The sequence below is a fragment of the Haliotis rubra genome, unplaced genomic scaffold (assembly GCF_003918875.1).
Source record: "Haliotis rubra isolate DU_JTF1 unplaced genomic scaffold, ASM391887v1 Scf558, whole genome shotgun sequence".
In the NCBI taxonomy this organism is placed as follows: Eukaryota; Metazoa; Mollusca; class Gastropoda; order Lepetellida; family Haliotidae; genus Haliotis; species Haliotis rubra.
Genome location: NW_025767255.1, coordinates 591,758 through 615,448, shown reverse-complemented (window position 1 = coordinate 615,448; position 23,691 = coordinate 591,758). Strand labels below are relative to the sequence as shown.

At 40.5% G+C, this 23,691-nt stretch overlaps 1 protein-coding gene and 1 long non-coding RNA gene across 2 annotated transcripts in view; both read left to right on the top strand.

Moving 5' to 3' along the window:
* Positions 1 to 23,691, top strand: part of LOC124253889 — a 104,255-nt gene that overhangs the window by 41,310 nt on the left and 39,254 nt on the right. The window contains exons 30-36 of the mRNA XM_046687743.1: positions 9,947 to 10,106; positions 14,545 to 14,721; positions 16,468 to 16,622; positions 17,156 to 17,269; positions 19,454 to 19,569; positions 21,159 to 21,307; positions 23,038 to 23,234. Of these exons, the coding sequence (XP_046543699.1) occupies positions 9,947 to 10,106; positions 14,545 to 14,721; positions 16,468 to 16,622; positions 17,156 to 17,269; positions 19,454 to 19,569; positions 21,159 to 21,307; positions 23,038 to 23,234 (1,068 nt within the window). The remainder of the gene's footprint in view (positions 1 to 9,946; positions 10,107 to 14,544; positions 14,722 to 16,467; positions 16,623 to 17,155; positions 17,270 to 19,453; positions 19,570 to 21,158; positions 21,308 to 23,037; positions 23,235 to 23,691) is intronic.
* Positions 1,026 to 9,405, top strand: LOC124253901. The gene is made up of 3 exons (XR_006892327.1): positions 1,026 to 1,906; positions 6,088 to 6,090; positions 9,354 to 9,405. It is a non-coding gene; the product is annotated as an uncharacterized LOC124253901 (long non-coding RNA).

Genomic DNA, 23,691 nt, shown 5'->3' with positions numbered 1-23,691 from the left:
TTAAAATACAACGATATTTGAACAATTCTTCAGTATTGTCCGGATTTCGAACAGGACCCTATCACCAGACATGTAGATATTATACATACATCATTGAAATAATAATTTGAAATAGATACACAGATTTTTAAAGAAAGGTGAACCATATCTAATGCCAGTTTAGGTTGCCCTATAACACAACCACCGATTTATATGATGTTAAACAAATTTAAGGCTTAGCTTGTGATTAGGTTGGGCCTATATGCCACTAAGTGAATACATATTATGAAATATTGTGATGGTGTTTATTTGGATTTTTTACAATAGACATTATTTAGTGCTATTTTGTATAGCCATAACAAAAGATGAAACCAATGCCCACAATAAAGACAATTGATGCCACTGACGACAATACTGTATTGAGTCCTCTTTTAAGGAAATTTCACACATGATAATTGCTTCTTGATAGCCACAGTATTTGTTCCATATCGAACAAATACCATAGGAAAAATCCTTTCTTCCTTTCGTTCCCCCCCAAAAAACACGCCGCAATTTTTAAGACCACCCCAACAAACAATACCCTCTTTTAGACACTTTAGGATGTGTGTGAAAGTTCCTATTTACCCGGAATAAATTCTGTGTATGCGGAACGAAATAATTGTTCCGCATGCACTATTACAAGAACAAATATTGGAATGAAAAGTTCCAACGGAACTTTTACTATGGGGGAACCAAATCTTTTTTACACACTGGGGCATGGCCTTTGTCCTATATACATCACTGTTATCTCAAGGTAAGCAGACTGGGATGTGGCCTCCATCCTGTATACATCACTGTTAGCTCAAGGTAAGCAGACTGGGATGTGGCCTCCATCCTGTATACATCACTGTTACCTCAAGGTAGGCAGACTGGGGTGTGGCCTTCGTCCTATATACATCACTGTTACCTCAAGGTATCTTGTCACCAGATAAATCAGAGATTCATGAGCAAAATATTTAAGACTCCAAATGATCAGCAGGACCATACACTTTAACCACCCAATACGCATGTGTAGCAGTGCTTTTATTTTAGTGCTGAATCACATCACAATTCATTTCATCATGTTTCATAAATATCATCAAATGTTAAATGTTCATTTGTTCCATGTTGTCCGAGTCTTGCCGTTGAATGCCGCCTCTGTACATCTTCACCTTTTCCTTCTGTTTCATGTACCCTTGTCAACAAGGATTTCCCTTCACTTCTTCTCTATTCTTAGCCAGGTAACCCATTATTTGGGATTTTCCCTTTTCTATTAATAGGTCACATCAAAGACTTCCTTTGATGTGCTACCTACTTTCTAATTGGCTATTGTGTCCTCTGACCTTACATCCTTTGGCCACCTGTTTTCCACCTCACTCCACTTGCTGTTGCTGAGCTGGAAACATTCTTTCCCTTCTCAGGTTTGACCTCAGCAACAGCTTCATTCTTCACATAATAAAATTCATTTCATCACCATTGCCTTGTGTCGTCTTGAGCAGCAGCCCAGAGCCGAACTGCATAAACACGGCTAAAATTTGGCACCCAACGTGGGGCTGCTTGTCTCAAGACAGACATCATTCACCTCCATTCTCATCTTCATCTGGAGTGAACAGCCTATATGGATGAACTCTGTTGGGAGACCATGATGTGAATATTCTTTGGTGGCACCAATTGACTCCTTTTTGTGAGGATTATTCTTGGATGTGTTTAATATGATTTCATGGACTGAGGATTCTTCATAAGCTGTAAGTACTGTTGCACAGGGACTCTGAGAGCCTTATGACTGCCGCTCAGCAGCAAGCTGAACATTTTGCTTACAGACTGATCTCATCCATGGAGAACTGTGTTTTCAACCACATCCTTGATATATGTGCCCCATGAACTTTGATTGTACATAATGAACTGTTGAGTCGATTGAATTGATGCCATGATCATGTGTTTGAAGTCATCCTGAAAAAAAAAGAAGAAAAAATTCATTAAGCATTTTACAATTGTATATACACCAGATACTATTTTCATTATATTTCTATTTCTACAACTTTGAATAGATTTCTATTTCTACAACTTTGAATAGATTTCTATTTCTACAACTTTGCACAGATTTCTATTTCTACATTGCCTATATATATATATTCATATTTTTATAAATTTAATTGGGCAATTGTAATTTTCATTGATTATCATTGAATTTTATTCTAATCAAGTAAATAATCTGTATTGACAAAGTTAACAATTTAATATCACAGTTTCAGTAAATAATACTTTCAGCATACAATTACCTATTATAGTAGTTAAATATTAATGTAATAGGATAGGATAAATTTATTGCACCTTATTCTTTCTCTTTCTCTTCCGTCCACACTTGCTATCGGCGTTCCCGGTATTTTTCTTTCGCGTTATCTCTACCGCTGTGGAGATATTCTTCATTCCCTGCTTTTTCGCGAGTCTTTAACATCGTGTCTCGTCTTGTGTTGTCTTGTTCCTTCATCATTGATATTCATTGTTGCATTATTCATACTGTCGCAGCATAACAGTTGTCATTGTTGGTAAGCTTTGTGGCTTACTTTATCAATATCTTGTCAGTTTACTCTTGGCTTACGAGTTGCTCAGGTTGATTTGTCCTACAGTTCCCCTGCTCATATTGTTGACATCTCGGTGCTGACATTCTAGTTGTATCTTCATACTTCCTGTTTACATCTGGGTGTTTACATTTATTGGCTGTTACACTTTGCTGCTACACTTTGCTATTGTCCCTGGACATTCATACATCTGTAGCAATACACTCTTGCCTTTGAGAACATACCTGTTTCAGAAACACAACATTTTAACTCCGCTTCAGATTATATATCTGACATAACTTAAGTCACTTGAGTCACACAACATAGTGCACTTCACTTAGTTGTATTATCTTGAATCACTTTGATTAAACCTTTACATTCAAACTTAGTCACAATTACACCTTCCAGTACCATGCATCCCATTTTGTATCCTTTTTGGAGGAGTTAATTTTTTCATCTTCCCCACAACATTTGCTATTCTTAGACTTAGATAGTAGTGTTGTAAGTTGTTGAATCTTAACTTGTGAGATTCTTTTTGCCTTTAGTTAGGTACATTTGCATATACTCATTTGTCATCAGTTACTTTTGACACTTTGACATTACTCCATTACACTTTAGGCACTAGCCTTGTACATTATTACACTTACTTGTTCACTTTTTTCCACTATGGCTGAGTATAATTTGGAGCGTGTGGACCCAGATGTTGTTGAGGCTATGGAATGTCTGCAACATCTTCCTCTGTCCCTCCGCTCTGGGGTTCTGGATCGATTGGCAGATGACATATCAAACCAATTGCAGAATACTTACTGTATAGGGGCTGAAGGTGGGCATCCAATGAATGTTACTCATTCCATACCACCGCCACCTCCAGCTTACAGGAACACACCTCTGCCTCGTCAGTCCCCCCAGTTCTCTACCGTTCCTCAGAGTTCTGGTAGAGCCTCTCCACTTATGCAGTTGGAGGATAGTCCCTTGCTTAAGTTACCTGCGTCATTACCCAGGCAGCAGGGGTCACTTCCTATTCCTCGCCTTGTTCAGCCTCAGGGTACATCGACACCATACCCTCAGGGTACATTGACACCATACCCTCAGGGCACATCGACACCATACCCTCAGGGTATATTAACATCATACGGTCATGGTACAATGACACCATACCCTACTACTTCACATACGGAGGGCTGGCCTCAGCTTTCTGCGCCAACTCCGACACCATTTCACATAGGCTCTCATCACCAGAGTGTCCATCCTCCTCTACAACCTAGCCAAACAACATATATGCCCATCCTAAATTCACCCAGTCCCAAACTCTCTTCCTTTTCGGGAAATGGGGCTAAGGGCGAGGTTAGGTATTCACAATGGCGCCTAGAGATTGTTGGTTGTCGCCGTGAGAATTCCTATTCTGACACATGATTCTCAATGCTATGAGGAGATCTGCTAAGGGTTCAGCTGCTGATTTGCTTTGTGGGCTATCAGAATCTGCTTCCCTGGACACGCCCTTGAGCAGTTGGATGTGGTATTTGGGAATGTAATGCCTGGCGAGACTCTGATGGAGAAGTTTTATACTGCTTTCGCCAAGCTAGGAACGCGAGTCAGTGGCTGAGTGGAGTTAATGCTCTCTATGCGAGTTAATCTCAAAGATTGAGACATCTGGCACACTCCCTCCTACTGCAGCTACTGGTTTGCTTCAAGCCGTTTTTGATGGGTCTCTCTCGGGATGACCTGAAGCAGGCAACTTCGTCACCACTTTGATTCGGGGACTGGAATTTAACAAGCTTTTGCTTGCTGTCCGCCGAGTTGAAGAAGAGTTGGCATCCCTCGAGAAAGCACATCTAATGCAGTCATCTTCATCTCAACCAACCAGCCAACAGATGGATGATGTGATTTCTACCTAAAGGAACTGAGTAAGAATCTTAGAGTCCTAGGGGAAAGGGTAAAAACATTGGAGAACCACACCCAATGCAATACCCAGCACAAAACATCTTCAAAACCCAACAGTTACATAAATAAGGCCAAACCCTCTCGATTTCCTCTTCTAGTTCCTCTACTGGTTCCTCTGGTCCCGTTACTGGTTCCTCTTCTGGTTATTCTGGTTCTTTAGCTACCCACAACCAACTTCCAATCAAGTATATTGCTTTGATTGTGGGGCTCCTGGGGTTAAAGGGGGCATTATGGTTGTCGTCCTTTAAACTCCTAAGAGTCCAAACTATGGAGCCAGTATTGGACTCTGAAAATAGCTCCAATTGGATCCCGTCAAATCTTGTGGGACCATCTAATGTAGCTACTGTTGAGGTTGAAGGTATCTCCTGTAGTGTTCTCCTTGACACAGGCTCACAGATCTCGAGCATGTCAGAGGCCTTCCACCAACAGAACCTCAAACATCTCCCTCTTCTAGACCTTGGGTCACTTTTAGATTTAAAAGCTGGGGATTGTAAGCTACCTTATCTTGGGTATGTTAATGCAGTTATTGATATTCCCAGTGACTTTCTTGGTGAAGCTGTGCAGGTACTTTCTCCTATTCTCATAGTACCAACAACTCAATATCACCATAAAGTGCCCTTGGTTCTTGGTACCAATGCCATGGATTATGCTTGCTGTCTACTGGGTTCACCTATCTCAGGTTCATCTTCTCCAGTGTGGACTGCGAGTGTCAGTGGCTTGTTAATTCTCGGGTTGATCTCGATCGTGCGGAAAGTGTCGCGGGACAACAAGGTCGATTACTGTCCCTGCATTCTGCAATCAGATTGTTACTGGTATTTGCCGAGGTAAGCCACCACAAAAGGGAAACACTTTTGCCTCTTCTTCTCCCACACTTCCTGGTTCCCTTAACCTTGTTAATGGCATTGTGAACTTTAAGTCAGGTCAGTCGACAACTAGGGTTAAGGTTGAAGTCGAATCCCTCTTCTAAATCAATCACCATTCCATCTAAGACAGTTCTTTGCTGCTTAGAGCAAGTTGATTTGCTTAAAGGTCTTCCTTCTGAAGACGAAGGCCGAGCTATTCCTGGATCTCCTAACCACTTACATTGTTCAATCTGTCCTCTCTTTCTTAGTCACATACCCCAGAGCAGATCTCCCAATTGAAGTCTCTCCTATCTGAGTTTGATGATGTCTTTAGTAAGTCTGACTTGGATATGGGGCACACAGACTCAGTAACTCATAGGATTGAGCTCATCGACGAACAGCCATTCAGGGAAAGACATCGCCGCATTCCGCCTTCTATGTATCAAGAGGTAAGGGATCATCTTAGACAAATGTTGGATGCTAAGGTCATAAGCCCTTCAACTAGTCCCTATGCTTCCCCTGTGGTACTTTCGTGACGCGCAAAGAAAGATTCCTCTCTTAAGCTTTTTGTATAGACTACAGAGAGTTGAACAAACACACGATTAAAGCGATTGATGCGGCGCTCTGCCCAGGATAGAAGAGACCCTTGATGCACTTCATGGCTCGGTTCTTTTCATGTCTTGATTTAAAGTCCGGCTACTGGCAGGTAGAAGTCGCAGAAGAGCACAAGCCTCGTGCACAGCTTTCAGTTGGTCCATTAGATTTTACGAGTGCAATTCGATGCCTTTGGTCTGACGAATGCTCCTGCAACTTTCCAGCGTCTCATGGAACGATTGTATGGGTGATATGCATCTTTTGCAGTGCCTCATTTATCTGGATGACGTCATTGTGTTTTCTAAGACCTTTGATTCGAGCATCTAGATAGATTCTGAAACAATCCTTCAGCGATTGCGTGAGAATAACCTCAAGTTGAAACCCTCTAAGTGCCAATTCTTGCAAACCTCTGTGAAATATCTGGGTCACGTAATCTCTGAGGACGGCATCACCACCCGATCCTGAGAAAATTGCAGCCCTTCAGACCTGGCCAGTTCCACAGAATGTGGACGATGTTAAGTCGTTTCTTGGGCTTCTCAGGGTACTATCGGCGCTTTTGTTCCCGATTATGCCAAAATTGCCAAACCTCTCACAAATATGTTAGTTGGACACTGTGGCAAGAAATCCAGCAAGACCAAGACAGATAATGAGTGGAATTGGGGTATACAACAACAGACTGCCTTCAGTGAACTTGTGAGCAAGCTCAGCAGCGCTTCTGTTTTGGCTTACGCAGACTTCACTTTCGTCCTTTGAACTGCATATTGATGCTAGTGGTGAAGGCCTTCGGTCGCGATTTTATATCAGGCGCAAGAAGGGTAAGAAGCGGTGATAGCCTATGCTAGCCGAGGGACTATCTCGGTCGGGCGTAATTACCCAGCTCACAAGTTAGAGTTTCTTGCTCTAAAATGGGCCGTAACAAAAAGTTTCACAACTATTTGTAACGGTAACCATTTCACTGTTTGGACAGATAACAACCCCTGACTTATGTCCTGACCTCTGCAAAGTTGGATGCCTGTGGCCATCGCTGGCTTCGCTGCCCTCGGTACCTATGACTTTTCCATTGAGTATATTCCAGGCCCGAGGAATAAGGATGCTGATGCGCTGTCCAGGTTACCGCGTGAGGTAATAATAGACATAAAGTCGGTTTCTGCTATCTACAATTTACAGACCACACCATTTATAGAGACTTTGTCAGTGACCCATGGCGTGTTGTGCCATATGACCTCCGTTGGCGATTCCAATTCTTCCGATGTTGGGCGAATCACAAAATGCTGGCGTTTCAGCAGGCGGACCTTCAATCTGCACCATTGTTGGACTTCTTCGCAGTGGTGATCGTCCTTCCAAGGGAACAATTAAATCGCTTGACCGTGAGACAGCCAACATTTTACGTCCAGTGGGATTCACTGCGCGCCTGACAAACAACCTTCTGGTGAGACAGCAGGGTAACAGTGGCTTACACCCTACTTCCAGACGATTGTTCCCAAATCTCAGCGTGAGACCATCATCACACATCTTCATGATGGAATGGGACATCTTGGTAGGGATCGGGACTGTAGCACTTCTCCGTTACCAGGTTCTATTGGCCTGGAATGATGGGTGATGTGGAGGGACCATATCCATAGTTGTCAGCTGCATTCTCAGGAAAGCTCCCAATCCGACAGAAAGAGCACCTCTTGTGAATGTTCAGTCGCCGCCCAACCAATGGAACTGGTCTGTATGGACTTTCTTTCACTCGAACCATCTACGGTGGTTAGGAAAATGTCCTCGTGATTTCGGATCATTTCACGAAATATGCCGCTGCCATACCTACTCGAATCAGACAGCAAGGACAACTGCAAAGGCACTGTTCGAGAACTTTATTGTTCATTATGGTGCACCAGGCAGGTTGCATTCGATCAGAGGCGTAATTTGAGAGCGATGTGATCAAGCAGCTCTCTGCGGCATTATGGGCATTAAGAAGTCTCGTTCACCCCCTTACCACCCAATGGGGAACGGCTTGGTTGAACGGTTTAACCGTACGCTTCTAGGAATGCTTGGTACTTTGCATGACCATGAAAAGGCAAGGTGGAAAGATCACTTATCTCATCTGGTCCACGCCTACAACAGCACAGTTCATGAGTCAACCGGGTTTCTCCTTTTTACCTCATGTTTGGTAGAAATCCCAGACTACCTGTCGACGCTATGTTTGGCTTATCTTTAGCTACCACACCTCCATCCACTTATACGCAGTTTGCTGCTGATTTGAAGCGCAAATTGAATTCTGCGTGACGAGTTGGCATCATCAAACCTTGAAAAGGCCGAGCCAAGCAGCAGAAAGCTTATAATCTGAAAGCTCGTGGTGCAACAGTCAAGGTTGGTGATGTGGTGTTGGTTAGCAATGTTGGCATTCGAGGTAAACAGAAGCTTGCCAATCGGTGGGAAGAAGATTTCTATGTCGTGGAGGCACAACCGAATGTAGGCATTCCAGTTTTAAAGTCCGTGGGAAGGGACTGCTGAATGTCGTGTTCTCCACCGCAACATGCTTCTCCCGATTGGTACAGACGGAAGGCCAATTCCCAAGCCACGCAGTCCTACGTCACGGCTAAATGTGTCTGACACTTCGGTTGAGTTGTCTCAGTCCCCTCTGGAGTTATCTTCATCCGAACAGGATGCTGAAGTTTGCAACACTTCAGAGGCTGACACTTCAGCAACTCAGCAGCCAGACACATCCCTGTTGCTTCAGGTTCAGCCCAATCAGACTTTGAATCTGACACCACCAACATCAGCGCCTTCTGACTTGACCAAACCTGGATCTGGCCTCTCTTTGATGCGCGCCGCCACAGCGCGCTGCTCCAAACCAAAGTGGATGAAGGACGGTCAGTGGGAGGTCAAGCAGAATGTTGTCTGGGTCTGATTACCATTTGTACTGATTACCAGTCTTCTGATTACCAGTTCTTCTGGTTCGTGTTTTCTGCTGTATTCACCTTTAGCCATACTGATCAGACTGATTAGTTCATGGCGAGGACATACCATTTCCCAAAGGGGGTGAATGTAGCAGTGCTTTTTATTTTAGTGCTGAATCACATCACAATTCATTTCATCATGTTTCATAAATATCATCAAATGTTAAATGTTCATTTGTTCCATGTTGTCCGAAGTCTTGCCGTTGAATGCAGCCTCTGTACATCTTCACCTTTTCCTTCTGTTTCATGTACCCTTGTCAACAAGGATTTCCCTTCACTTCTTCTCTATTCTTAGCCAGGTAACCCATTATTTGGGATTTTCCCTTTTCTATTAATAGGTCACATCAAAGACTTCCTTTGATGTGCTACCTACTTTCTAATTGGCTATTGTGTCCTCTGACCTTACATCCTTTGGCCACCTGTTTTCCACCTCACTCCACTTGCTGTTGCTGAGCTGGAAACATTCTTTCCCTTCTCAGGTTTGACCTCAGCAACAGCTTCATTCTTCACATAATAAAATTCATTTCATCACCATTGCCTTGTGTCGTCTTGAGCAGCAGCCCAGAGCCGAACTGCATAAACACGGCTACACATGCATGACAGCTCATACAAACAACATCCAGTGCTTGAGAATTTTATTTCCAGGCAGTTCCTTAATCATGAAATTGGACATTTCTCTTTGCCTGTTCGGTTGGTGAAGTTGTTGGTTAAGATGATAGCCCATCACGCCAAACACCGGATTCAGTTAACCACATGGGGACATCATGTATACGAGTCATTTCTTGTGTCTCCCCTGTGATTTTGCTGGAATATTGCTAAAAGTGGCGTTAAACCAAGTTAACTACACGCACTCATTCACTTACTTTGCAATAATGTCGATATAAAGACCTGTAATTGTATCAGGATTTCTACAACACCTGGCATGGTTGAAGCATATGTCATGAGAGTGTTTTCACAAAAGTTTACATTGTCTTCCTCCTTTTTTGTATGCAGGCACTCAGAATGAGTACAAATACGCTCTTGCAGGACTGTTATAAGATTATCTTACTGAAGATGTCATTTTGTTCGTCAGGGTTATTTCTATGCTGGAATACAGAATGGGTACGAGTGTTTCTGTGGCAACTCGTATGGGAAGTACGGACCAGCAGCCAACTGTTCCATGCCCTGCTTTCCCCACCCTGAGATGAAGTGCGGAGGCCCCCTGGCCAACTACGTCCACAGTACTGGGCTCTGTAAGATGCTTGTGTTTGTTTGTTGTTTGTTGTTTAACTCACTCAGCAATATTCCAGTTATATAGTGGCGGTCTGGAAATAATCGAGTCTGGACCAGACAATCCAGTGATCAACATCATGAGCATCATATGCAATTGGGATACGATGACCTGTCAACCAAGTCAGCGAGCCTGATCCCTTTAGTCAACTCTTACGAGAAGCATGGGTTGCTGAAGACCATTTCAGCAATTCAAAGACAATAATTATTGATGGGCATACTTAAATGTAAATAAAAAGCCAATAATACCATTGTATCATAAATTACAGAAAACACTGTCACTTAGTGACTTACCTCTCATATTTTTCCAAAATGAATAGTTTCCATTCTAAATCCATGGTAAATTGTTATATTTTTGGTTTGTTTTCTTTTTTTTTTTCACAAAACCACTTAAATCCAATTTATGAATGTTTCTCCTCGACAAGCACTTTTCAATGCTTCTTGCCACCACTACAGGATCTCTTAATTAGTTTTTTTCTGTTATTATTTTGTACAACGTTCGTCTATTTTCATCCTAAATGGACTTTATCGCCGCACATTTTACATTACTGGTGATGGGAATTTGTTAACGAGAAAGCATGCAGCGCATGCAACAGCATGTAGAATGTGTTTCTAACATCCTACCCATGAACATCCGGGTTAGAATTGATCTTCAGTAACCAATGCTTGTCGTAAAAGGTGACTAATGGGATCGGTAGGTGATCAGGCTCGCTGACTCGGTTGACACATATCATCGTATCCCAATTGCTTAGTTCGACGCTCACGCCGTTGATCACTGGTTTGTCAGGTCCAGACACCATATAGCTGGAATATTGCTGAGTGCAGCGTAAAACTATATCACTCCGTCACTCATTCTAACATCCTGGTTTGACGGTGTTAATTCAAGTTCTGAATACTTGTTGACACCTGTTTGATTTGTTTTGATTTCTGTGTTATTAATTGCCATTATCTTTTATGAACTATGGGCGGTGGGGTAGCCTAATGGTTAAAACGTTGGCTCGTCACGCCGAAGACCCGGGTTCGAATCCCCACATGGGCACAATGTGTGAAGCCCATTTCTGGTGTCCCCGGCCGTGATGTTGCTGGAATATTGCTAAAAGCGGCGTAAAAACCAAACTCAGTCAGTCAGTCAGTTTTATGAACTATAAGTTCAATATTGCTTTTTGTATTGTTGTCATGCAGTATTAATTAGCGATTCTCATTATCTTGCACAATGACTTGTCACTTCACTTTATTATTTCATACCCACCTTATTCTATAGTTACTTGACCCTTTGTCTCCACAACCCCACCTGTATGCTTGTTTTGTTTCATGTCAACAGATATTCTTTTTAATTTTTTATTTTGATGTTCAGTAATACTTCAAGAATATGTGTATACCCTTTTCATAACACAGTCCCTTTTATTTCCACAAACAGCATGCAGCTCTTTACAAGAGTATTTGATGTATTTTACTTTTTTACTGCCCTCCATACCAACAAAGTTCTTACTTCTCCAACAATGTACGATGCCATTGATCTAGTAACTTACAAACGGGTGGTTGGTGTTTTCTATTTGAAATTGCACGGTAATGCTTTAGGAAAATTCTACCATTTGAAAATGCTACTTTCATCTCTCCGCCTGTAACATCCATCCTTTTCAATGTACATAATCAATTTACTTTTATGCTGTGGAGATATCCACCCAAACCCTGGGCCAATTTGTAGAGATCTGAAAATTGTTCACATCAATGTATGTAGAATAAGAGAAAAACTTGATTCAACTGAAAGTGATTTAAGTGATTATGATGTTATTTGTTTTTCAGAAAGTTCGTTAAATGATTCGATAGAAAGTTCTGATTTAGAAATTCCCAGATTTCAATCACCTTTTAGAAAAGATTGGGTAACAAGGGGGATAGAGTGGCAGTCTATGTAAAGAAACATCTATATGCAACTGGTTTAGACCATTTAACTACCCCCAGTCATCAGGTGATATGGATTTAGATTAAATAAAAAAATAAACAAGTTTTGTTAGGGACTATTTATAGATCAGACAAAAGCGAGGAATACTGAGATCTAGTTTGTCAATCAATTGGAAATGGTATCGACATGAATATGAACAGCATTGTTGTTGGTGATTTCAATACTGATACATTCAACAAAATTAGTGAGAAATAAGTAACATTGAACATATGTTTGATATGAAACAGCTTATCACAGAACCTACTAGGAGTACCCAAACATCACGTACAGCTGATTGATTTAATCTTGTAACAAATTCTGATTCTGTATTGAATTCAAGTATACTTGATTCTGTTTGCAGAGACCATTGCCCTGTTTTCATTATTATTCGTGATGTAATACCAATCCAATATTGTTTTAAAAGAAAACTTTATTACTATGATTTAGCTGACAATTTTTTAAGGATTGAATATAAGTTTTCAAAATACAGATTGGTTAAACATCCTTTGAAATGGCATCAATATTGCAACTGAATTAGGAATGGAAAATTGTGTTTGTGTAGTACCTTTATTCCAAATGAGGTGGTATGTAACTACAAGATCATGTAACTTGCCACGGATGAATAATTTGACTCGTAGACTAACAAGGCAATGAAACTGCCAGCATAAAGTAGCCATACGCAGAAATCAAGATAATAATTGATAATTCAGAAAACTTAGAAATAGTGTAACATCTAAAAAGCTAAATCAGATGATTATTCTAAATTTGATGATAAAATAAATAACAGTAAAATTTCAAAAATGTGGTGGAAATTAGTTAACAATTATCTGAAAATGAGAAGTAATGACAACAAAGACACTTTCGACCCTCTAAATCACAATGGTGTCATTTATGAAGACGCAAACGAGAAGACAAACATATACTTAATGATTACTTTATTGACCAAGCCAAAATTGACTTCCCAGACAAATCGCTACCAGATGTTCAATATAGAAATGAATTTTCATTAAGTGAAATTGTTTTGATGCGAAATGGAGTTGAACATATTCTTTTTTCAGTTGACTTAAACAAGGCAAGTGGCCCTGACAAAATAAGCAATAAGTTTATCAAGCTAACCGCAGAATCACTGTTTTAGCCCCTCACCTATTTCATATTTAATAAGTCATTGCATGGATGTATTTTTCCCACTATATGGCATTTCCGTTGCAAAAGAAGGGCAGTGTTTTAAAATGAATGTCACAATTACAGGCCTGTTGCACTTGTTATGACTTAATAAGATCTGATAAATATTTCTAATGGTTTTGACTTGAATTCATTTCATCAAGGTAATCAAACTTCTAGCAACAGAATTAATCAGCTTATTCTTGACTCTGATCATGAATATATACTACTTTCAAATAGATTCAAATTATTCTAAACTGTTATGTATGCAATTATTATGAACCATGGAATGTAACTTTGTAGATATTTTCCTATTATTATCCATTTCATGCCTTTGTGAAATTAATTGCTTCTGTTTGAATTTAATTATTGATTGTATTTTGTTATATTCAATGGAGCAGCACTTACATAAGCCTTTGGCTTGTTGTGCCAATCGATATTCATGTAATTTTTATTTCATGAATAAAATATGTTTAAATAATAACAAAAAAATACCTATGTTGAAATGACTGCAATGAAAAACTGTCCTAACTTAAGTATGTGTATGTTATTGTACATGTAGACAAATGCTTAGTCTCTGAATACATTAAATATAATTGTGATTGTAACAAAGAAACCCATTTAAATTGAAAAGGAGTCCCGTGAGATGGGAAATCCAGAACCTGAGGACATTTAGACTTGCTTCATTTAGGGCTTTAGCATTGTTGGAAGGGCAAGGCAGTAGGGAAAATAATGTGGTTCAGGGACCATGAGACAGACTATTGTACATGGTATCATGATTTTGGAAAATATTCGTGTGGTATTATTAGGGGTGTCGCGATACGCGAATGTATCGATGCATCGATACATTTTTACTGACGATACGATACGCAATACATGCTTGCGTGTATCGATTCCTATTTTAAAACTTTATCGATTCAAATTTTTATGCTATATCCATCTCCTTCAAAGTTGTGATAGTAAAATTATCCGAGACCGCTCCGATAAATAGATGTAGCTAGCTTTACTTAAAAAATAGGTTGGAAACTAACACCTTTTGTGATTGGCTAGACTATTTTGATGGACCAATCAGCGAGCGCGTGTACGTTGCCGGTAAGGTAATGCTATGAAAAGGCGCGAAAATTATGTATCGCGATCACGTATCATCATATCGTGACCTTTAAATTTTGTATCGTTGAGATTGGTGTATCGTGACACCCCTAGGTATTATGGTGCCGGAACATATTACACTGTAAACATGTAAGTACGGGTCAAACACTCATTTTATCCTTAAAGAAAATTTCTGGATCTTTTCTTTATAGCATTTGAGAAGGTTTGTCAAGATGGGTGGAAGAGCTACAAAGACGACTGCTATCAGGTGAATGATCAGTATGTGACGTGGCAGAATGCTCGTGTGGAGTGCCAGCACCAGACCAGTGAACTGGCCTCCATCAACAGCCAGGACCAGCAGGACTTCCTGTATTCCCTCATGACTGAAGGTCAGTGGCTTGACCAATGGTAGGACAGGGAACCAGTGGTCAATATTGTGAACAGTACACCATGGTTAAGAACATAACAAGCAGTGTGCGAAATAGTTTCCAAATTTTGCTAGCCAGTTGGGCTAGCTATGCCTGAAAGTTACTAGCCCACAAAATATTTCACTAGCCTGAATTTTGAATGGAGAAACAAAGCAAAAGATTGCAAAAACAGATGAGAATAAGATCTTGTCGGCATGACATGGGTTCCATCATTAAGCTGCTAATATGAGGAACATTTTTATCAGGCCATAATTATCTCCCGCCGCGCGTTTACCGTGAAACAGGGGATATAGTATTAGGCTCCGTCCGTACGATTCTTTTCGTACGAATTGGAATATCTTAAGAACTGTTCTCTAGATTCTTTTCATATTTGGTACCTAGGTTCATCACAGTATAAGAAAGGCCCAAGTCAGGTTTGGTGACCTTGACTTTCATTTCAAGGTCACAAGGGGACTTTAACGTTTTACCTGCATGTAAAGCTATCTCAAGAACCGTTCCCTGGATTTTCTTCATATTTGACACCAAGCTTTATCTAGGGAAGGCACAGTCGATTTTGCCCAGTCGATGTTGGTGACCTTCACTTAATTTTCAAGGTCATGGCGACACTTTGAAGATTTCAGCATGTAAACCTGCATGTTATGCTTGTCAGCGAGATGCCTGAAGAACCATTCACTAGAGTTTCTTCATATTTGACACAAAGCTTCATCCAGGGAAGGCGCAGGGCCAAGTCGATTTTGGTGACCTTCACTTAATTTTCAAGGTCACCGAGACACTTTGAAGATTTCAGCATTTAAATTGCATGTTAAGATAGTCAGCAAGATATCGCAAAACTTATTCACTGGATTTTCTTCATATTTGACACCAAGCTTCATCTAGGGAAGGCCCAGCGCCCAGTCAATTTTAGTGACCCTAGCATAATTTTCAGGGTCACAACGACACTTTGAAGATTTCAGCATGTTAACCTGAATTGTCAGCAAGATATTTCAAGAACGGTTCACTGGATTTTCTTCATAGACTTTCAAGACTTCCCTCTTAGCTACTATTTTTACATATTTCATACACTATGACACTCATGTCAAGGTCAAAGTCTGTCTTGAAAATATGTGTGTGTTTGAACAACTAAAGAGCAAGATATCAAGAGAGGTTGACTGGTCATGTTTTTGTTGACCTTCAACTTCATCTTAAACTTTCATTACTCTGTAAGTTTGATTTGATAATTTGCGGCGGGGGATTATGTCACCTTAGTGACAATGCTTGTTATGCATGATTTAAAAGTGTATTATGAGAGAGTGATATATATCTACAAAATGACCCCATGAAAATTCACTAGCCAGTCGGGCCAGTGACTTGCCCGACTGTTTTTTTACTAGCGACGGGCTAGCGGGCCAGTGGCTATTTTGCACACTGGTAACAATAGGGGAATAATTAAGCCTGAATGGGTCCCCAGTGTTCAAGAGTGTTTGGGTAATACTTAAATCTGAGCCAAGCTGTTTAAACCAGTGGTCAATAGTATGAACAACAGGGAGGTAATTCAACCTGGACCACCAGCATAGGTTTGTATTTTGGCATCTTGGCGGCCATGAAATTAGTAAGACTTGTCAAGAAGTCACATTATATGTTTTGAATTATGATATTTTGCCACATGTAGATATTACATTATGAAGATATTCTTTTGTGCATAATGTTCAGTACATTTTTTATCTGCAGCCAAGGACGACATGTGGATCGGTCTCAACGATGTACAGGAAAACATGTTTTACGAGTGGTCAAACCAGCGACCAGTCATGTATACCAACTGGGACACCAATGAGCCCAGCAACCAGCCTGGACGCTATGAAGACTGTGTGTTGGTCAAGTTCCAGGTGAGGAGAAGTGTATTAATAATATACTCATCCTTAAGGGCTTGTAGCAGGGCGTGGTGTCATCCAACAGGTGACAGCCTTATCTTGTCAGTTTGCTGAGGAGCTTAACCATTTTTGCCATGTGGACAAGGGTCCGGCCTTGGTCTATGATATGAATCCCATAACAGGATGATGGCTGCTACACTGGCACCATCATGTGGCTGAGCACGTTCAGATTAAATTTGGGGCAGCAGGGTAGCCTAGTGGTTAAAGCGTTCACTCGCCATGACGAAGACCCGGGTTCGATCCCCCACATGGGTACGATTTGTGAAGCCCATTTCTGGTGTCCCCCGCCATGATATTGCTGGTATATTGCTAAAAGTGGCGTAAAACCAGACTCACTCACTCACTCACTCAGATTAAATTTCAGCAAAGTAAATCTCAGTTGTAGCAGGCAAAATACTGCGGTATACCGTTTCACCCTTACTGAATGTGAGCTGATATACTGTACACGTACCAGGACATGTGTGATAATATGATGATTTGTGTGACAGACAGGGGGATGGCAGGATGAGAACTGTGGCAACAGTCACAAGTACATCTGTATGGCGGCCAAGATGCCCACGACTATGCCGACTGTTGCACCTAAAGTCAGCGGATGTGAACAGGTAGGTGGCCTTAATAGTAAGGTGTTGACATTCTAATAATGAGGCAGTGCTTTACATGTTATTAATTGTCGTAACACCATTATGAATCAGCACTGGCATCGTTGCATGCAAGAAATATATATACTGAACAATATTAGAAACGCACCACACTTAAATGCACCGACGATGTTCAGATATCATGGGTACATTTCAGTCTGACGGGGATATTTCATATTATGTGGGTGGTGCGTTTCTAATGTTGTTCAGTATATTTATCTATTTTCATCTCAGTTGACAATAGAAAAATTGCATAGTAAAAACGAACCAAAAAGAATACTGTAGAATGTCCTTGGCTACACTTGTAACAACTTGCTGGCTGGAAGGAGAGACGCAAATGAACGTTTTTGTCTTAGCCACTTTAATTCCCATGTCTTTTCCAGTTGTCAAGATATTGCATACCATACAACTCATTACATATATGTATAGTGTATGATCTTCTGCTGAATACATTGTGATACTATAAATTCATATTCCTTCAAAAGTGGACTCAGTTAGCTGCTACTTTACGGCTGTTGTTGATGTTGCTGCCCAAATTATTGTCAGTATGGCAAACCCCTCAGTCAGCACTCTACTGCTTCACTACATACCACCATTACTGGTCACCCCACTCCACCACTGAATCCTGCTCCATTACCACCTTTCTCTCCAGTGTGACCACCACCCAGATGATCCTTCTCACCACCAGCAGCAGTGACCACAACCACCCTCCTCACCACTATCAGCAGCAACATCCTTCTCCTCATTTCACCATCACCAGTGTCACCACCCTCAGCTTGGCTTGGGGTTTGTCATCTAACTGACTGTTATGGTGATCTACCTTCAGTTGCTGGTGATCACTGGCCCGTTTTTATCCCCCGCAACGCGTTTTGCGGGGGTTATTAAAATGGACTCTGTCCGTCCGTATATAGCGTTCATTTGTCCATTTGTCCGTCCGAGCAGAACTCTAAAAGCATTCAATATTTCTTCACCAAACTTGGCAAACTACATTGATCATGTGGTGTACTGGTTGATGTGCATTTTGCAGTTTTGGAATTCTGAATAAAATATTTTTATTGCTGTTTCCATGGCAACAAGTTTGACTTAGACTGAAATTGGTGGTAGTGCTTTTGTCCGAGAGCAGAACTCTAAAAGCATTCAATATTTCTTCACCAAACTTGGCACATACATAGATCTGGTGGTCCACTGGTGCCTTTGGTAGTTTTGGAATTCTGATTAAAATATTTTTTTGCGTTTCCATGGCAACAAGTTTGACTTAGACTGAAATTGGTGGTTGTGTTTTTTCTCCGAGCAGAACTCTAAAACCGTTCACTATTTCTTCACCAAACTTGGCACATGTTAGATTGGTCTGATGGTGTGCTACTTAAAGTGCCTTTTTTTTTGTAGTTTTGGAATTCATGAATAAAATATTTTTTGCGGTTTCCATGGCAACAAGTTTGACTGAGACTGAATACACAGGTGATAGTGCTCCTTTCAATGCTCTCCTTCCACTTTTTGTATATAACAAGTTCAATTGTATATCAAGTTGACATAATCATAACTTTCCATAGACATAATCATGAAGAGTATTTTGCCATATAAAGTTTAGTAGGGGAGATATTGATGACTTTGTCTTCTTGTTTATATTGTATTGTCTGTACTATTTGTTTAATTTTAGAAGTTACTTGCTAGTTTTAATTCTCTGTCTGTGATAATCTAGTTATTTTACTGTCCTTCGTCAACAGGGTTTGTATAAATTTAATTGCATTTATTGTTAATTTATAACTTTTTAAGTCACAATATGGCTGAAATATTGCCGATGTGACTATAAATTTTAACTCACTCACTCACTCTAAGTGACTGTTATTTGCTGTGCAGTCAGGGTTGGCAGAATCATTTCATCATTGGTTCAAATACCACATTATGCCCTGGTGATGTTTCTTGGCTCTTGGCTTGTCAGTAATATTTCCAAGCTCATGTATACCACCAACATGGTAAATATCTAAGACCTACATCACTCCTGGCATTCTTTATACAAGCTGAAGTGCTTTGATATAAATGAAATATTGCTCAACTCTGCATTAAACCTATATACACGGGAGCAGCAACCAATCCCAGAATGTACCAAGACTTGTAGCCTCTATGATGAATCTGTGATGTGACATTCAGGGCTGGGATGGGTATCGGTGGTCCTGCTACATGTACGTGAGGGAGACAAGAACCTGGGAAGCTGCAGCACATGCTTGTGAAGCTTTTGGAGCATCCTTGGTGCGGATTGATGACAGGTGACATACCACAGTCTCAATATTTATCAATATTATAAGTTTACAGAGGAATAAACTTAATTGATTTGTAAAAGGATTCGACCGTTTCCAATAAGGAGAATCATTATGGTTATTAATCTTGATCTATTCCCACATTCATGAAAGGTCTGCAATGATATTTATCATCCATCCAAAATGGGCTTCCAATGGAAGATTCTGCTTGGGTAAGATGGAGCAATATCTACTACACTATGTCTCTACAGTCATCACAATGATTTGTGAACCATGACATCACAATCAAATGACATCACTACAGCTACTGAAGTTGGTTAGCTGTACTTACACTGATGAGTCATCAGTTATTGCTTCCGGTTATTGGTTAGTAAGTTGCAAGATTGATTTTGTATTGTAGGAAAACTGGGTTAAATTGTAGTGTAAGCAGGGGCAGGGGTTCATAAGGGGATAGTCAAACAATACGTACCACATGTAGCATAACTACAGTGTACCAGATAGTCTTGTAGCACATTGTTTCACTTGCTCTACTACTGGACAACTTTTTGACCGGGGTTACTCACAGTTCATCATAGCACTAGATACATTAGGTAGGCCACATGGTTGGCGCTAAATATGTTGGGAAGGCTATGATTGGCGGATATGTAGGGGGATCCTAGGTTCCTTATATTGGTGTTAGGTCGGGTAGGGGGAAAAGTAGCAGAAGTAAATGGAGAAGGATTTAGCTTATAGATTTTGGGTAATAATCAGTTAAACCAGGGTTGGTTTGGGTGGTTTTTAGAATAAGTTTAAAGGTTTCATGTAGCTGAATTGTTGATAAGCTATGTGAGCGAGAGAACTGCGTCATTTATAAGTTGTTAAGTTTTTGTTTTTATTTTTCTACCTATTTTTTTGGTAATAAACTATTGTTATTGTTCTCTTTGTCTCTGTTATTTCCCAATAGGCTTTATGCCAGTGACCGATTCACGAACTGGTCACTGAGTTTTGAGTAGAGAACAAGTCAACCCAAATGCACACCTATAAAATAAAAGTACACAACACAAAGTCCAAGAAAAGGTTGATTCAACATCATGTTCCTGCATACTTTCTAGCTTAACTCAGCTGTCACTGGGCGATGGTAGTTGAGTGAAAACCACGCCTATTACAGTATGATAAATAGAACCTCACCCTTGTGTTGTTTGGCATCAAGTATATCAAATCTTGTCAATAAACATTTGGAACTCCTCGCAAGCATCAAGGTTTATACTTTCACTGACTGAAGGATGAGATTCTCTTTATATAAGTCCATCACTATCAATACAAACATTTGTCATACTTGGATGTAGACAGATCTAACTGAGAGAATAGGTTTAAAGACTCTGCTTTTTGAAATATTCAAGAAATATAAAACTTGTTCCTGAAATCTTCACAAACTGTACCCTTGTTGAGAATCAAACCTAATCAGGACCTTCATCTTAGTCTTGAACCACTCGCTACTCAACAGTTTAATGTACTGTGACTATTCACTTATTGGTAATCATTTTGATAACTGTTTTGAGTCCACGTCTATCACACGTGTAGCAGAATATGCGGCACACTTCATCATTGTCTGTTTAAAGGTATGAGCAAGCGTACCTGGCCAGTTCTCTGGGATTGAGGAAAGACAAGGTGTGGACGGACATTCGCGACAGTGGGAACACAGGAGAGTACAAGTACAGTGATGGTGTAACCCATGTGTCTGTAACCAACTGGGCGCAGAACAAACCAGGTGAGGTAACTCAGTAGGTCCTCAGTAGCTCCTGAGTTGGTTCCCAGTAGGTCCCCAGTAGTTCCTCACTAGTATTTAGTAGCTCCACAACTGGTCCTCTGTATGTCCTCAGTTGGTCGTGAATACTTCCTTAGTAGTTCTTCAGTAGATCCACAGTTGGTCCTCGGCAGGTTCTCAGTAGTTCCTCAGTAGATCCACAGTTGGTCCTCGGCAGGTTCTCAGTAGTTCTTCAGTAGATCCACAGTTGGTCCTCGGCAGGTTCTCAGTAGTTCTTCAGTAGATCCACAGTTGGTCCTCGGCAGGTTCTCAGTAGTTCCTCAGTAGATCCACAGTTGGTCCTCGGCAGGTTCTCAGTAGTTCCTCAGTAGATCCACAGTTGGTCCTCAGCAGGTTCTCAGTAGTTCCTCAGTAGTACTTCGGTAATACTTCTGTAGGTCCTCAGTTGTTGTTACTTTTGAAAGCAATATGAAGCTCTTGTATCCATAGAATGCAATATGATGCTCTTGTATCCAAAGAATGCAATATGATGCTCTTGTATCCAAAGAATGCAATATGATGCTCTTGTATCCAAAGAATGCAATATGAAGCTCTTGTATCCAAAGAATGCAATATGATGCTCTTGTATCCATAGAACACAATATGATGCTCTTGTATCCATAGAATGCAATATGATGCTCTTGTATCCATAGAATGCAATATGAAGCTCTTGTATCCATAGAATGCAATATGATGCTCTTGTATCCATAGAATGCAATATGAAGCTCTTGTATCCAAAGAATGCAATATGATGCTCTTGTTTCCATAGAATGCAATATGATGCTCTTGTATCCAAAGAATGCAATATGATGCTCTTGTATCCATAGAATGCAATATGAAGCTCTTGTATCCATAGAATGCAATATGAAGCTCTTGTATCCAAAGAATGCAATATGAAGCTCTTGTATCCATAGAATGCAATATGAAGCTCTTGTATCCATAGAATGCAATATGATGCTCTTGTATCCATAGAATGCAATATGAAACTCTTGTATCCATAGAATGCAATATGATGCTCTTGTATCCAAAGAATGCAATATGAAGCTCTTGTATCCATAGAATGCAATATGATGCTCTTGTATCCATAGAATGCAATATGATGCTCTTGTATCCAAAGAATGCAATATGATGCTCTTGTATCCAAAGAATGCAATATGATGCTCTTGTATCCATAGAATGCAATATGAAGCTCTTGTATCCATAGAATGCAATATGAAGCTCTTGTATCCAAAGAATGCAATATGATGCTCTTGTATCCATAGAATGCAATATGATGCTCTTGTATCCAAAGAATGCAATATGATGCTTTATCCATAGTATCCATAGAATGCAATATGATGCTCTTGTATCCAAAGAATGCAATATGATGCTCTTGTATCCAAAGAATGCAATATGATGCTCTTGTATCCATAGAATGCAATATGATGCTCTTGTATCCATAGAATGCAATATGATGCTCTTGTATCCATAGAATGCAATATGATGCTCTTGTATCCAAAGAATGCAATATGATACTCTTGTATCCATAGAACACAATATGAAGCTCTTGTATCCATAGAATGCAATATGATGCTCTTGTATCCATAGAATGCAATATGATGCTCTTGTATCCATAGAATGCCAGTAGGAATAGGGACTATTAGATGTGTATATCATAACCAACACATGTTATCTCCTGTATTTGTTTTGTCCAGATGACAATGGGCATTGTGTTGCTTTGGGCAGTGGAGTGAATGCTGGTCTGTGGTACAACACATTCTGCAACTCCACCCTCTCCGCCATATGTGAGCGTATCCGAGTGGGGTACACGACCCCCTCTACCCTTCCGACGACTCCACCCAAGGTACCCTGCCCTGCTGGGTGGGTGGATGGGGGAACCTACTGCTATCAGGTGAGTGACAGTGCATAGCTAACTCTTCGTAGTTTCATTCACAGCAATTACTAAATGAAGCTCTACATCAACCTGTTGCCTCTTTCCCCTTCTCTTTGATGCAAATGTTTTTTCTAATTTTTACAATAGTTATTTCCTGAACCTTATATCGAAACCTTTCTAGATTAGTTTGCTGCCTTTTTGGCATTACCTGTCTTGTGGTTTAGTGGATTGCTGCCTGAGAGGACACTGGTTGTTTGAGCCCATGGCCACATTAAACATGCTACTTGTTGTTACCCAGCCTGGCACTCAGAGCACGCACCCACCCCGAAGCTGTGCATGTCCACAGAGACACATGGGAATCAAGATTTTTTAAATTATGCCTTTGTAGCAACATCAGTGCAAATTTAACATAGCTGGCAACAAGTGAAGAAAGCAGACAAGTATTCCAAAAACAGACAACCTGTGGGTATGGCTA